This window comes from Lytechinus variegatus, chromosome 7, assembly GCF_018143015.1.
Source record: "Lytechinus variegatus isolate NC3 chromosome 7, Lvar_3.0, whole genome shotgun sequence".
In the NCBI taxonomy this organism is placed as follows: Eukaryota; Metazoa; Echinodermata; class Echinoidea; order Temnopleuroida; family Toxopneustidae; genus Lytechinus; species Lytechinus variegatus.
The window spans coordinates 21,160,675-21,177,636 of record NC_054746.1 but is presented as its reverse complement, the minus strand read 5'-3'; the positions used below and the strand labels follow the sequence as shown (position 1 = coordinate 21,177,636).

Sequence of the window (16,962 nt, the reverse complement as noted above, 5' to 3'; positions counted from 1 at the left end):
TATATTGCTGATTCTCCAATATATCAACACAGGCTGGATGCAACATTTGAAGACATTATTTTGTCTAACATTGATTTTGTTTTCTTTTGATAGGAAAGTTATGCTGGAAGATTCATGATTTTTTTTAATCAAGGGGATACTTAAATCTCGGAAAATTCAGGCTAAAGTGTCTTCCAACCTAAATCTGCAACTGTTGAAATTTATAAGACAAAAAAAAACTCAACAGGTATCTAATATTAAAAATATAACTTTCCTAAATAGCTTTATAGTATTCAGTCAATATTTATGTATCAATGAAATTTTAATATTATTAGGTTTGTTTCAAAATGTATTTTTCAATCAATCAGTCAATCATAAAAATACAGGTATATACAAATTAGATAAAAACATGGGATTGGGAGCCCCTGGATATTATCATTTAAAAAAACTTGTGGGTGGGGCACCACCATGGTACAATTAAATACAAATTAATATAATACATACATAAAGAGTGAACAACAAATAACATTGAAATACAATTTTTAAAAAATGTATGTATATTTTTGTTGGAAAAAACAGTAGAAATTTACATGTGTGTACTCTACTAGGCATTTTTTTTCTTATGTGTGAAATCTAGTCTGAAATCAAGTCATAAGAATAACGTTTTGACAAGATTATTGAATATGATAAAAAAAACAAGCTAAAAATCCCAACAAGAGTTAAAGGTGACTAAGGGAATTACCCGTCATATTGATATGTTTTATTTATATTAATACTGCAGGTTGTAGACTATCATTTACTTATTTCAACATACCCATTGGGATTTATATTAATAAATCTCCTAATCATTTGTGATAAAGTAAATATGATCAGAAGTTTATATGATCTCATTCACAAAGTCTTTGGACTTTGGGGGCTGGATGGGTTTGGGGTTTTTTTTTCGCATCGGTTTAAAACAGCTCATGTAAACAAGCCCCAATATGTCACATGATGAACCAGTTTGAAATGAACCTATGAACCTTCAAGCAGTGTGTGATATCTTCATTTCAAATCCCTACCTTCATAACCCCAACAGAAGCAATATCATACAGATAGGATTTTACATTCTCTTTCTACGCAATAATTTGCATGAAAGTCTGTGACAGATGTGACAGTGAAATGTATATGTGGGGCTAATTAAGGGTCATATAGACCCTGAAATGTACAAAATGGCACCTGCAATTTGCAAAAAAAAAAAAAAAAATTTGAGTAGATTGCTATTGGATTTAATAAAAATGCATGGGAATAGACAGAATCAGTAAAATAGCAAATTCCCCCCCCCCCGTACAGAAAATGTCTTTATTTTCCTATCATCTGATAAACTACACCCCCCAAAAAAAAAAGGTAAAATTTAGGAAATCTTTGTACAACAACGAATGTTTATTGACTAAATATTTGAAATAGCATTCACATTATACAGTAGTATGCATTCATGTATGAATGATTAATGTTTGGTGAACTGCTCATGATTGCTTAATGCTACTGTATTTTATTATTAGAAAGAAAGGTAACTAATGAATTGGGAATTTCAAGCCAGGGTAATGTAAAGTTCATGGTTATATATAAATATTTGAACATTGAATACATTTTTTTTATTAACAAAATTTCTTTAATATGCAGTGCAGGGATGGCTTTTATTGATTATTTTAATGCAAAATCTGTTATTAGTTCTCCCCATGCGTAAAAATGGAGAGGACACAAAAGGATAAAAAAAGACTCCCTCCACCACAAACAACCTACCCTTTTCATTTGAAAGTAGGGCTATGTTGTGCTTATGATATATTCAGCTGGTGATTTACCATCTTCTCTGTACCCCTCCCCCTATTACTCACAAATGAGAATTAATGGACCTATGTTTAAATCATGGTACGCGGAGGGTGGGGGGGGACTGGCACTGTTAAAATATTTAGTTGAATATACTACTGCTTCTCACTCCCCACCCCCCCCCCCCCATTGCATATGAAAATTTATTGAATTACAGTTCATTACTGAAAATAACCCTTAATAGTATTAGTATTGAAGGGATTTAGTTCATACCTCTACCCCTCCAACACACCAACAGTACTGATATTTACCCTTACTGCCCCATCAAGGTGACAACAAGTGAACCCTGATTTTGTTACAATGTTTGCTCACCCTTTTTTCAAGTATTTTTTATTGCTTCTTCCAATTGATACAAACATAAAGTAGCTTCATATTTTTCATAACTTCCTAAATGATGCATCATAATGACTTCATAAATAATACATCAAGGTACCAGTAAAATAAGTAATTTGTAAACATATACAAAAATTTAAAAATTGATCCATTCATTTTCCAGTTCACTGAAAGAAGTAAATATAGAGAAAAGGAATAATAAACACAACTGCACATCTCACACACAAAAATAATAATAGGCCTAAAGATTGTATCGATCCCTAACACCATAATCTCTCTTCACCCCACCCACCCCTATATTAATTTGATCCATTATTAACGGACCCTATTGGCAAATCAGTGAAAATATGTACAGCTTCACATTGCATATAGGCCTACCCCCTCCCCTTATATCACTTTCCAACATCGGCACCATCACTCTTCGCACTCTCACCCCCCCCCCTTCCCATTACACACAAATGAGAATTAATGGACCTCATGGTCACATCACTGAAAAAACACTGGAACGCTAAATCCCATTTAGATGCATTAAACCATGGAGCTACTCTCTACCTGCTAGAAAATGAGATTGATTGCAAAGGTGTAGGAGCCCGTGTTATATGTGACTGGGATTGACCGATGATTCACAATTGAGTCAATAATAAAAGGGAGAAATGTACATGTAGGAATGTGATTGTGAGTCAGCATCGCAGCCATGCTCCTCATGAAAAAGTAAGGAGGCCAGGACGGCTTGAGGTGTTGAATAGATGGAGACACACGTACAACACGACACAATTTTTTTAAATAAGAATATAAATCATGAACAAGTGCTGAGGGACAAATGGAGATTCTTCTTGAGATAATTGTTTATTGAAACTCTTGAATTATATATTGGTCAACTTATGCTATCACATTGTTGAAATTGTATGTTAAAAAAAAATCAAATAAAAATGGAGTTATGCTTTGAAAACAAAAGGGAAATTAGAAATGCAGAATATTCTCACAAGGCATGACATTTCAGGCATGAAGGTATGATATTACCAATTCCTTTGCCAGTTGTGATATTGCTCTAGAAATGAGATAAACATTGAAGTATGGTTGATTGGAAACCGTTTTAGCTGTTGGCAGTTGACCTTATACTTTAAAGGTCAAGACAACCATAACAGTAAAGTTGATAATATAAATATACAAACATGTGTATCACTGAAAATTTCATAAATATTTGATGTAAAATAGGAAAATTCAGACATTTTGAATTTTCAATTAAAGTCACAAACAGATTTAAAAACAGTTGTAACTACAGCAAAGATGAAAAATTAATGTAAATGACAGAGCTGATGATGTCACACAAACACCTTTATTTAGTATTCTATTGAACTATGAAATTAAATTTCATATTTTTTTTTAGATTTGGGAACACTTGATGGATTTATATTACGTTAACAATAATTGTGACTCCACATGTTCAAGATGGAGTCAAACTTTTGTTTACAGTGGTAAGAGTGACACTTGTAAGGTATAACTAATGAAATGCAAAAACAAAATGGTGAGCCTGTGGCAACATTGGTTCCCTTGCCTTTGGGCATGCCTTTGGCCTTTGGGCTGTGCGCATATAATTGTTTTTTTTTTATTCATAAAGGGAAATTTATTAAAATGTAACAATTTTCCTATTTGAAATATGAATCCCAAGACAAAATTTTCAGTATTATTTTTCTTATATCCAAATAAACTGTTTCATGAGGTAGACTTGGCCTTTAAGTAATTTTAAATTCATTTTCAGCATTATGTTATGAAGGAGTCACAGTCTTATTGTCTGTACCTATAATGAAACAAGCACTTTATCTAAAAGTTGAGGGGGAGAAATGGTTATTTTCAATATTCATTGAAGTAGAAATGACGGATAGGCGATGATGTGTGATCTTTGATCTGAATTCAAGGAAATATTTGAAGGGGGCAAACAGTTACAGACAAATGAACAATTACTCATAACTGCTACAACAAAAAATATATGAATAGTATCTCTTGGCCCCAGGACCTACTGTATTCAGCTTTTCTTGTTATAAATTTCAACCTCTAGTTTCAAATCGTTCATTTTTTATATAGACACTTTTAAAGATTGAAATTTAAATGGTTTATTAAGAAAACTTCATCGTTCGGCTGAATTGCGAAATTCTGTACAAGGTAAAATACAAAATATATACAATAAAAATTGCTATAACAAAATGACATGTAAAAGTAATAAAAAAATGTTATATGCTGAAATTTAAGAAAGGAGAAGAGTACAATAATTTTATACATGGGATAACAGTAATCTTGGATAGTTGTAACCACAGTATGATTCTGTGGGGATAAAGTCAGTAGGCGGTGCTGCACCATCCCGAGTTTGCTCAATCTCGAGATTTTAGCCCGATAGGCCCTCTTCGCGATTAATCTCGAGATTCAAGAAACCCTGTCTCCACCATCGCAAGAAGAGCGATTCCTGCTCGAGTGAGGCAACAAGCCCGTTATCTGAGCATGCGCACTTTCGATCTTGGAGTTTCAACGGCCCGCGCTTTTGAATAACTTCACTGAATTGGACCGGTGTTATGCAACAATCCTCTCAGCTCAGCCGCGCTGAGCGAGTGAAAAAGTGATGTATTCTTTGTTAAATATGATGGCGGAGAAGGAGGCAACGACAGAGAGAGAGGAGGGAAAAAAATGCTATTTGCTCACATTTTGCGAAGGAATAAGACGACACTGCTGTCAGTGTTATTGACTATGACCATTGTCGATAATGAGCGCCTCCCCCATCGGTCTGGTCTCTCCCAAAATCCATTCACTGGTGGGACACCATCGTTGCTGATTGGGGAATTGATGAACGCTATTTGCAATAATGTATATTCGCGTTTATAAAGTTGACTTTCGCATGCGTTCGGCATGATCGCGATGTGTTTATGTTTTGACCAAGGCGGAAATGGAACACGAATTGCATTATGGACTGACGTCATGAATAAATTACCCTGAATCCAATCTCGAGTGCGTCTGCACCTACGAATTAGCGGGATAATTCGTAAAATAGCATGCTATTTTGCAAATAAACCCGAGTTGACTTGGGATTGCAATGTCAAAATTTTTCAGATCGGGATAATTTGCCGGATCAGAAATAGCGCGCTAATTTGAAAAGTCGGGATGGTGCAGACGGCCCTAGTAATTCTTAAGCTTGCATGAATGAAAATAAGAAACAGAAATTATAAACAAATGGTATTTCTTTAAAGAATTGAAGATGAAATATAACTGCCGGAATAAGGGGGAAAATGAAAAAGATGTCGATAAGGTTGGTAAAACTGCTTAAAGGGATTCTGTCAATGAGATAAGTGTATTTCACCTGGCTTACACGGAAATGAGAGATATCATAAATCTAATGATTGATTAAATAATTTCTGGTTGTACATGTATAAACATGGAATATTAAAGATGCATTTTAACAGTTACAAATTAATGTATTTGATCAATAAAAAAATGACAAATAAATGGTCTGTGCTTTGAAGTGCAATATCAATTCAATTAACCAAATGAGCTTGCTAGTAAGTAGATGACCATGACAAATGACAACTTAATGTGAAACAAAAACCTACAAGCAATATAACAATAGATATATTGAACTTTTTCTTTACAGAATCTACTTGTATTTGAGTATGATGATGAGTTTAGTAATGTCCTGTATGTATACGAAGCTAGGTGAAGGGATTCTAATGGATATCTTCTATTTTGGGAATTTTTATATGAGATGGACATGCCCCATAAATTTTGTATTTCAGGGATACATGCACTTGACCGCATTACTGTTTTGAATTGTGAAGGTACCCTGGATCTCGTTTCTCAAAACCACCATAAAAACTATTGCTTCGTAAGCCCAAGGTCTCAAATTGACCTTCCATGTCAGATAGGACAAACTATCCAAACCAGAACAAGTTCAATATAATTTGCATGTAGTTGGTGATTTGTTCAGTTTTTGCATCAATATTAGAAATCTTATGTGAAGTGATGCCCTAATTGGGAAATCCTCCAACTAATCAACTCAAAGGTGAAAATTTTGGGCTGTGCTTAATTCATTCATGATAGGCCAATGCACAGTTGTCTGGAAAAATTAAGTGTACATGATGTGGTCCTGCTTCCCTTCTTTTGTAATGTACAATGAGCACTTAGTTTTATGATATGTCACACTATTCTAATCTTTCCAAAATCTCCATAATAATTAATATGGAGATTTTGGAAAGAATAGAAGCTTAAGTTGTGATATCTATAGTGTGAATATCATAAAACTAATTGCTCTATATTATAGACAAAACAAAAGCAGAACAGAAATTCTTCTTAAGGCCAAAGCCACCATACCATGTAGGCAACTACATTATGCATGTACTAGTGCAATACAACAAACCCCTTGCAGAGCACCACTAATGCAGCTTTATAAGCCAGATTGATGTTTGAAAATCACTTTCTTGACCGAACCCCTAAACCATCCCGAGGTCAGGATGGTTTGAAATCCATGCGGGATATTCTGTCAATTAGTGCTTTCTACATGACTTCCCTCTGACCATTCCACTAATTGCATAAGTCACCATCTTGAAAGCATCTCAGAATAGAATAGTCTGTTGGGAGAAGATTTTAGCATGTATTTTCCCCGAGGCTGTATTCTGAATATGATAGTAATCTTCTGCATAAATCTCTATTCTGAAGATTATGTAAACTTTTCTCTTTATCATTTCTTGAATCTTTCGCACACTGAGTGTGCACGATGTCAGAGCTACGTACATGTAAGTTGCATCATAGTGCATAATTAATATAGCCTATGCACTAAACTAAGATATTATCTTGAAAGTGACTGATAGGTATTCTGAAATGCTACATGTATTTTATCTTTTTTTTAAATTGTACTTGTAACTTTACAATATTGTATCTCAATGTTTAATGTATTTTTTTTCTTGGTCAACAACATTGCTAGACCCAGGGGAGCGTTTCATGAAAGTTGTCAGCACTGACAAGTTGGCTTTCTGCGACAGACAGTTACCATAGTAACAGTCCATGCTCACAGCCAATCAAAACCAAGGATTTCACTGAAATTGTCAGCACTGACAATTTAGTCAGTGCTGACAACTTTCATGAAACACCCCCCCTGATTGTGTTTTACAAGAGGAGACATTCATGTTGTAGAGTTGGATCTGCAGACTTTTCAGGCATTTATAAATAATCCCATCCAAATTTCAAAGATGCTATGCCAGAGAGAACTAGAATAATTTATAACACGATAGCTCATTAGCACAATATGTGCAAGATATATTACACTTAAATTAATAATGCAATAATTTTTATTAAGCATTGAATGACTTAATTTTTAGTTTATGATCGATGAATTTGAATGTCAGAAGTAAATTACGTGATGCTTAATACTGAGATAAAAACTTGCATCTAAAACATGGTGCACAAGTGTGTATATTTTAGTAAATCCCCAAATATGTGGGTCACTATTTCAGTTATGGTGTCAGTGATATGGTATAGGCCTAGTGTATTTTAGTAGATGTATTTTGCAATTTCACATTAGAATCTATTTTGGTTTGGATCCCAACTGTAATAAAAATAACTGCATTTTTTATTTAGTTTTGGTTTGAAATTTTTATAAACTACAAAATGGGTTAAAAATTGGAGGATAAAATTTTTGTTTAGGCATATAGCTTTCTCATAAAGTCAGTAAATTTGTCAAATAAATGTTCTATTGGCTTTAAAAATGGCTTTTAATGAAAGAGGGGGTCAAATATTCTTGAATGTTATTTAGTTTTGTGTGATGTATGTATTAAAGCCTGTTGATTAAGCCTCCTAATTTTGAAAAGTACCTACTATAATTAGTAGGATTTTTTCCAGGCTATTATGAGTAAGTTCCTTTCACAATGGCAAAAATCCCTGGTTTTCTCTGATTGGGAAATGTACCCCTAAATCAAAATACCAAATATTCTCAGTTTTTTTTTCAAGTTGGTCTGAAAGAGACTAAGGTGAAGTGTGTATTTTGTAAACTGGTTTCTTGATCTCATCAGATGAGGGTTTTATGTCAAGAATTGTGTCATGGCCATCATCGTCTTTCATCACCTCCTATCCAAACCCTTCATCATCTCAAGTTAATGTAATGAATACGGACTGTCAAACCCATGTCATCTTCTATTTACTTGGACAGTCAATGAGCAGAATAATATTGTAATTTGGAGAGCAGCGGGCCAAGAGATAAAGAGAGTCAGAAGATTGCTTTGGCCTATTTTATAAATTTCGGTGTCCCTGTCTGAATAAACAAATATTGAGAGGGTGTACTTATATATTATTTAAAAGGGCTTTAAGTTGAATTGACAATGAAAAGATTGAATAATATGTTGCCCATTTCCTTTTTTTTTCATTTATTCCTCATAAAAAATACTAAATTTCAGAGACATATACTGAAACTTGATTATTAAAGAAATTTGTAAAATTTTCATCACATTGCAATTTGTGATGAGAAAATAAACATCTCTCCACCTTTAGTAGTTCAGTTTTATTTCAAAGTCTAACCAAATTAGGAATTTATTCTTTCGCTTGATTCAACTAAGTAGTCATCAAGGCTACAGCTCCAAATAAATGTCCAATATCGAGGAAGTAATATAATGCATTTGGATTCAATAATACCAATTAAGAACAGTTGAAAACATAAATTGCCTCTTCTACTTGATTAAAAACACTCCAAAATGTCATCCGAGAGTTTTCATTTATTTCAACACAAAGGACCATTTCACAGTTAACAATCATCATAGTTGAGATGAATTATGAATGCATACGTAGCTAATAGACAAAGGTTGGTTTAAAAATAAATTGAGCATACAATACACTCTGAGGCAGTACTCTCTCATGATCATGGTTATAATGCAGTGACATCAAGGAATGTTAACCTTCGTTCATGATCGATCTCATGTTTGATATATAATGCTTAGATATTTTCTTGTTGATTGCTATTTTGCAGTACAATGCTTCGCATTGTTCATCATGTAACTATAGATCTATGTTTAAAGAACAAGTCCACTGAAAATTTCATCAAAATCAGATGTGAAGTAAGAAAGTTTATTGACAATATCAAAATTTCACTTAATTTCACATCACAGTTATATGATTATCATGGTCGGTATTCAAATGAGGGAATAGATGATGTCATTGACTCACTATTTCCTTTGTGAAATATGAAATGTCTTTCGTTTTTCTTGTTATAATGTGAAGCAAGGTTTGATTCCTCATTTAAAACATGTATGTGGTATTGCCATTGTTTTCATAACCTATTCTGTTTGAATGATGCTTTTTGTAATATCTCCAAAAATAATATATTCTATATTTCATGTAATAAAATTATTTAAAAAATAGTATGTAACATCATTAACTCTCTCATATCACTGTAATTTAGATATGTTTTGTGAGAATAAGTGAAACTTATTTTCTTATTTTACATCTAATTTTGATGTAATTTTCAGCATTATGCTTGTTTGATTTTTCTTTAGATTTTTGCTGGGATGTACTTGGGTGTACTTACCCTTAAAAGCAGTCTTGGAGTGTGGAAGGGCTATGAATTTCTGCCATGTCCTGTTCATGACTCTGGATTATAGGCAAACTTTTGTCTTGATATGAATTATTGAAAGGTCGAGGACCAACATTTGTAATATACAGTATATATACCACCAATATAATCCGTGTGGATGCATCATGGTGTCATGGTCCTGCTGTTCATTCAGAAGGTCCTTGGCTCACATCCTACTCCAGGCATTCATTTCCTTCTGCAACTTATTCATCCATATTGTGCTGCACTCTATACCCAGTTGAGGTTAATGGGTACCTGGCAGGAATTTATTTATTCCTTACAAGCTGCTCTTTTACAGCAAAAGTAATTGTGCTGCATTTTATAGTGTTCAAGGACTTGTGATAGAGTAAATGTTAAGTGCAGTGTAAGCAAGTATGACTATGATTATAATAATCATTTTTATGCAGAAAATATGAAGTTTTACCCAATTGTACATGCATTTTACTCTTAACCTAAAATTAAATTATTTTGACTGAGAATGCATTTCAATATTTTTTTCTTTTCTGTAGGATCTTCTTGGTGAAGGTGAAGAGGAGCATGAGCCAGGGAGGAAAGGGAACAAGATTCACAATGTTACTAGGGTAAGGATGCAGAATACATTACAGGGCTTAAATGAATCCAAGACCATAAAAGACCAGGGGCACATTTCATAAAGGACTTTCAACTGTTGTAACTTTGCCATAATAGCAACTACCATGGTAACAGGGCTCAGCATCCAATCAGAATCAAAGTTTCCATGTTAGTCGCCATTATGGCAAAGTTACAACAGTTGCAAGTCCTTTATGAAATGGGCCCCATGGCCTGGATGCTCTGTTGAATGGCTGTGATACCCCTCTCATTGGTCTTGGAGATTTAGGTGCCCTTTATATTTTTCCCTGTTTGTAAATATGGAAATGTGCCTTCAGGAAAAAGTTGCCTTGCCCTAAAAATATAAAAATTTGGGGTCTGTCATGGCATCGTCTGTCTTATCAAAGCTGTTGTTAACATGAAAATATTGATTTTGTGGGTGTTTCATAAAGCTGTTTGTAAAGTTATATGTGAATTTAAAGACTATCTGAAATAGGAAATGCTGAAATGAGATCCCAAAGTATTTTATAAAATATTCTAAATAATGACTGCAAAAAAAATATCTATTTTGTTTGATGCGATTGAGACATACATTTGACTTGCCATGTTGCAATTGTCTGTGGGTTCTGCATTTAAGAAATAGTCCCCTGGGATCATAATACTTGCATTCATGGTAACTTGTTGTTGCTCAACATCCAAACTAAATTGAAGATCCCTGAAAGCTATCATTAACCACAAAATTACCAAAACCTCAAATTTCTTCTTGAAATTGTGGTTCGGTAATTACATGACAAAAGACAAAAGTTCTAGAATTGAAAAAAAAAGGATTAGATTATAGACTTGTAGCAGCTGCATGTCTCTCCCCCATGCATTGCATATCACCCCCATTTATGCAGGAATTAAGGCTTATTTTATCATATAATCTTCTGTCTGCTCTTAACTCCCACTCCAATTTAAAAGAAAATGCTGAAAGCGATGTAGGTTGCGTTTAAGCAACATTTCTCTCCCCACAAATCATGTTTTTGGAATGTGTAAAGATGGAGAAATGGTTTCACTCATGCAAAGTTTTGTAAATCATGATCAGAAAAAAACATCCTCCAAATTCAGAGAGGATATGATTGATTCTGCCAGAATAATCTTTTCAAGAGTTGCTAGAGCACAATGGAAATCTTAATAATTGATGATGTCTTGCATTTCTGCTATTTAAGGGCATGCAGTCAAAGTTGACTTTAATTGTCATGAGGTAACATTGCACTGTACAGGGTAGAATAGAAATGTAGAATTTGGCAAAGGTCAGTGTTGACAGCTAATGTTCATAACCAGTTTATTCCAGAAAGCTTGTTGAAGAAACATAATTATGAAAAATGGTTCGTGTTTCTACTTTCTTTGCATATAAATCTGTCTGAACATGTAGGGCATCCTTGGATGATGTAGCTGGGAGGAATAATTATCACTGGGAGGAATAATTTCACTCCATCCCTCTCTCTGTAATATGAGTTTATTTTTTTTGTTATCTGAAATCCTTTATTTTCAATCAAGTTATTTTTGTTTGTTTTTCTTCTTATAGAGTGAGGGGAATTGTGTTGAAACAAAAGAAGCAGAAATTTAAATCCAGTTTCTTATATGAAAAAGGTTGTTTGGTAGAAAGCAATTTATTTTCCACGTCACTTCAATTCTTTGTTTTCCTTCCATCTTCAAAAGCCGTTGTGCGTAAGAAAAACATATCGCATTACAATCACACCTATATTGAATTTTTGTTTTTGTTGATTTACTAAATCATCATTAGTGTTACATGAAATGTCCATTATAGAAAAAAGTCCATCATTTGCCATTCTTACTTAATGCTTTCAGGAGAAAGTATAAAATAATCCAAGTTGTCGTAAAATATGAGGGGGGGGGGGATTTCAGGGGATTTTGACGCCTTATTTTTTCAAGAATCTTCTCATCAGGACGATTTAATTACTTATTCCCTGTATATATTTTGTCTGCTATTCTTAGTTATGTTTCTTTAAGCATTTGTGTATATTAATGTCTTTACATGACATGAAATAGTAATTTATATTGTTTTGAAGGAAGGAAGGAGATATATTATCTGATTATGTGTTACTATGACACAATGTGTTGCTATGAATATGTTTCATGTTTTGAATTTAGGGAATGCAGAAAACAGTTTGTAAAAATCAAAAGTCAAGACTTATTCAGCTTTTTACATCTGACAGACTTTATACAACATATGCAAATTTATTCTGTTTTTTGATACAAAATTGTGATTCCATTTTCATAAAATGATAAGGCTGGTTTCCATTGGCAAATTTGAATTTTACCAATTACACTTCGTGATACAGGGCCCCACTGTATGTCATATTCAGGCAAAACTGGACAATGATCAACAAGAGACAATAGTAAATGAAAACCTTTTTGTGACAAAGACTAAACTGAATTTATGTTGTAGTTTTGCCCAGTAAATTTTGATGCTGTGCTGTATAATTATTCAAAATGCATCAGAAGAAAGAGAGAAAATTATCCAGACATTATACCAATTTTAGTACTTCAGTATCGTTTGCTGAATGCTAAACATTTAGAAAAATGATCATTAAAATCCATATCGCTTCTTGGAAATGCTTTGGTAAGTTTTGAATCACTGCTATCAATGCAATTTGCAAATATCTAACTTCTATAAACTTTTTTTTTGGGGGGGGGTGTTCATATTTATTTGTGATACAAAAACTTTAAAGGAAAAGTGTAGCAATGAAAGAAAAATACCAATGCTGCTGATTTAGAGAATTAAGAACCAAATGATTGATTTTCCTAAATGTTCATGATTTTACAGCAAAGAAACTTCAAGCAAAAGTTCATCGCCCTCCTACGGAAGTTCAAAGTCGCAAGTGATGAGAGCGACACGGAACCGTTCCCCTTTGAGGACCAGGATCAGACACCAATTGATGAGGACTTCCTCTACGATGATCTAAGTCTCATCAATTACAGTGACAGCGGACCGGATATGGATCCTGATGAGATGAGCATAGAATCAACGCCGAAACCCGTCCTGAGGTGAGTTCATGGTAGTGTCAAGTCACAGAAAGTTGTAAAGGTCATAATATACATGTACATGTACTTGATATCTGGTTTTGAGCAAGGCCTGATTCACAAATTGATAATTTTTTTACTTTAAGTTGCATTTTAAGCCCGAGTTGCAGTCATCAATGATTAGTCATTACGAGGTTTAATAAGAGGTTGCATAAAATAGTTGTATGTTAACCTGATATTCATGCAATGCTTCAGGTCACCACAATGAAGAGTACTACAGCCAGGATTTTCAATATAATTATGATTAAAAACAATGATTTCTATTGTAGCGCTTGTATCCATCTCATGACCCTCACAGCATTTAGACACCATTACCCCATTCATAGCCGAGATTCAAACCACTAAAGTAACGGTCAATGCTCTCAAGCATATTGGGTAGCCATTAACACAATGGTGGAGAGTAGACAAGTGTATTGCAGAGAATGATAGTGATGAGGTTTGAACCCCAGACCTAGTTGTTCAAGGTCCACAGACTTATTCAAAACCTCTACATATCCTTCGAGTGCCATCATTATTAAAAAAAATGGAAGACATTAATTATTGAAATGGATGGGGGAATTCATTTGTGGTATTTTCATTTTAATTTAAGCTTCTTTACTGCAGTATTCATTCTAATGATTACAGAACAATGGGCATCTCTAGCTAGAATTTGAAAGGAGAATAAACAAAGCTGGTCAAAACTAGAAACAAAGAAATTAGTCATATTCTATAAAATTCTTTGAGGGACAAGGAATTTTCAAAATGATGATTGTTTCTTTCTTCTAAAGGAACTTAATTTTCAAGGTCAATGTAATCCTCAGAACAATGCACTACAGCTTTATTTGAGTGTACTCTTAAATTTATTCATCATTAGGAGATTTCATACCCACTTAATCGTGACAAGAATACCCATAAATTAAGAAAAATCATTCAGGCCTCAAAGTGCCTAATAATTTTTTATATAGTGTGATAAAGTTCCTTTAGTTATAAGCCTGCAACAAACTCCTGCATATCTATACAAAGGATATATGCATTCTTCTTGCCTCGTATACAAAGTTCTCATCATTTTCTTTCACACTGTCAAAATCCCTTTGCCCTTGGAGAAATTCATTCAAAAGTTCTGTGCACGTGCATATAATAAGCATGCAGGTATTTTTTTTAAATATTTCTAGTACTTTCACACTGCAGAAATAATTGATATTTTATGATCTGGTTAAACAAATATCAATCAATAAACATTAGGCAATTTTTATGTAAATTATGGCATTTAGGCTTCAAAATACCACATATTTTCTGTGATCAAGTGAGTACGAAAGCCCAAATAGTAGCACAGTCAATTGACTGTGAAGTGCAGTAGATCATTTTGACTAGATCAAGGACTTCCTTCCTCTCTGGACTACGATGGGTCTTCTACCTGAGATCAAGAACTGATCTTTCAAGTTTTGAAGTGACACACAACTTCCTTTAGACAAAGGTCACTCTTAGGTTATTTAGTGCAGAGATACAATATTATCACTATCATTATCATTACCATTATCATCATTCTCTTTCATTAATCACAAATCAGTGTATGGTTGTATGGTTTGATGTTGCTGTAGAATGTATATGTATTATGATGTACTCTGTAATGTATTATGATGTACTCTGTAATGTAAATGCTGAGGGGTTCATTTCATCACATTGTGACAACATTTCCCATGAGACAAGAAATCTGATGGAAAAAAAAGAGAAAAGGAAAAGATAATGCTACTTAAATTCAGAAATGTTTGTAGTCTCATACAATTTCAGTCTTTAACAGTCTGTTTCAATTTGTTAGATATTGTACTATGCTGGTTTCAAAATTAAGTCACATGAATTATCACTCCAAAATAGCTTTTAAATTTGTTTTGTCTCAAAATTGTCCATATCCTCTCAAATGGTTCATGAAAAATTTGTCTGGCTTTATAATTGTTACATCTTTTGAGGTTTAAAAAAATTTATTAGTGGTTCAAGTAAGTTTCAATGACCTGTGACGATATGAAAACCCTCCTTTGTAGAATATCTTGATTGATAATATCTCATTTCTCCTGATTTTGCAGACCATTCTTCTCGCAAGGCATCCCCACATCAAGCTCTATGGCTGAGGACATGGAACATGTTGGTCAGTCTGAGCCCTCACCGGACAATAGCCAGGACACGGTCAAACACACACAGGTAGGTATCAGAATGCTGGGCCCCATTGCATATATTAACATTCCATTAAATCCTTTGTTTGCTGTGGGCATGGTTACCATTTTATTTTCCATTGGCTGGAAAAGTTACCATTGGAGTATTTTTATGCTACAGAGCCTTAGACTGAGCTATCATCATGCATTTTATCTATCTGTACATGCATCTGTATCTTTGGAAAACAACTTTCTTAGTTCATTTGTATCATACATGCAGAGTATGACTATCTTGACATCAATATGTAACCTTGTAAAGTTAGGAATTTATAAATGATATACATGTATGTAGTGCTTCTAAATGTGAGTTTGATTTGAATCTAAGGCAACCCTTTGTAAGATAGGGACTGAAATTTCAATTTCAAATTTTCATCTTCTGAACTTGTGATCATTCCATTATTTGCAGGATTTCTACTCCAAGGATGCAAGCATGGAAGAGTTGACCATCCCCGATGGCAACGCCGACAACACCCACATCGTGGGCGATCACCGGAGACAGGGTAGCAACGGCAGCTCGCACAGCGCCACCGACGCCAACAAGAACCCTGTCCCTGCAGCCAACGGAGACCGCACCATACCCATGGTTGGGTCCCAAGCGGGGGCGATTGGGGCTAGGGAGGTGGGGTACAAGCGGAGCAGCAGCGCAGGGAGAGAGATGAGAGTTGGAGGAGGTGGGAAGGATGGGGAGCACCGGAGGAATAAGTCGGCTGAGAGGTCCAACAGTCTTGGGACGGGAGATAAGAGGGTAAGTGTAAGATACAACAAAGTCTTAGAGTAATCTCCAAAGAGAGTAGCATGATTTGTATGCTGCTTATTAGTGACGTGTGGGTGATCAAAATCACTCTTGGCTTGATAGGTCACTCTGGACAATATTCTCACCAGGGTGGTGGAAAAGAACATAATGAAAAGATAATTTCAGAGATGAGAAATGCAACTCTGACTGTGTTTTTAATCATACAAACATGTCACATGATACATTGTAAATTTACATAGATCACTCTTGTGTAGTTATGTATTTCAAAGATTAATCATGAAGTGGAATTTAGACTTGATATTGAGGATAAACTGTTTCTAAAATGTTGAGGATAAAGTGAGATATAAAATATGATGGTTAGGGAGAGAAACATCTGCAGTGTTCATAAGATTATAAGATTGTGGAAAAAGAAACTATGGAAAATCATTGAATTTCTCAACATTTCAGATTACAAAAGATTGAATTTTTATGATATTTTATAAAGTAATTATATGTTTTTATTTACTTCAATAACTGTGATACATCTGCTTGATATATGCTAGTTTATGTTTTTACTTAACAAATGCTAGACTTTTTTTCCCTGCCTATTTATTCTGTAATCT

The 16,962-nt window shown here is 34.1% G+C and overlaps 1 protein-coding gene across 3 annotated transcripts in view; it reads left to right on the top strand.

The window, feature by feature from the left end:
• The window catches only part of LOC121418721 (phosphofurin acidic cluster sorting protein 2-like), a 95,630-nt gene that overhangs the window by 58,688 nt on the left and 19,980 nt on the right, over positions 1 to 16,962 (top strand). For all 3 annotated transcript variants that reach the window (XM_041612792.1, XM_041612791.1, XM_041612790.1), the window contains exons 7-10: positions 10,279 to 10,350; positions 13,167 to 13,387; positions 15,481 to 15,595; positions 16,013 to 16,351. In XM_041612792.1, the coding sequence (XP_041468726.1) occupies positions 10,279 to 10,350; positions 13,167 to 13,387; positions 15,481 to 15,595; positions 16,013 to 16,351 (747 nt within the window). The remainder of the gene's footprint in view (positions 1 to 10,278; positions 10,351 to 13,166; positions 13,388 to 15,480; positions 15,596 to 16,012; positions 16,352 to 16,962) is intronic.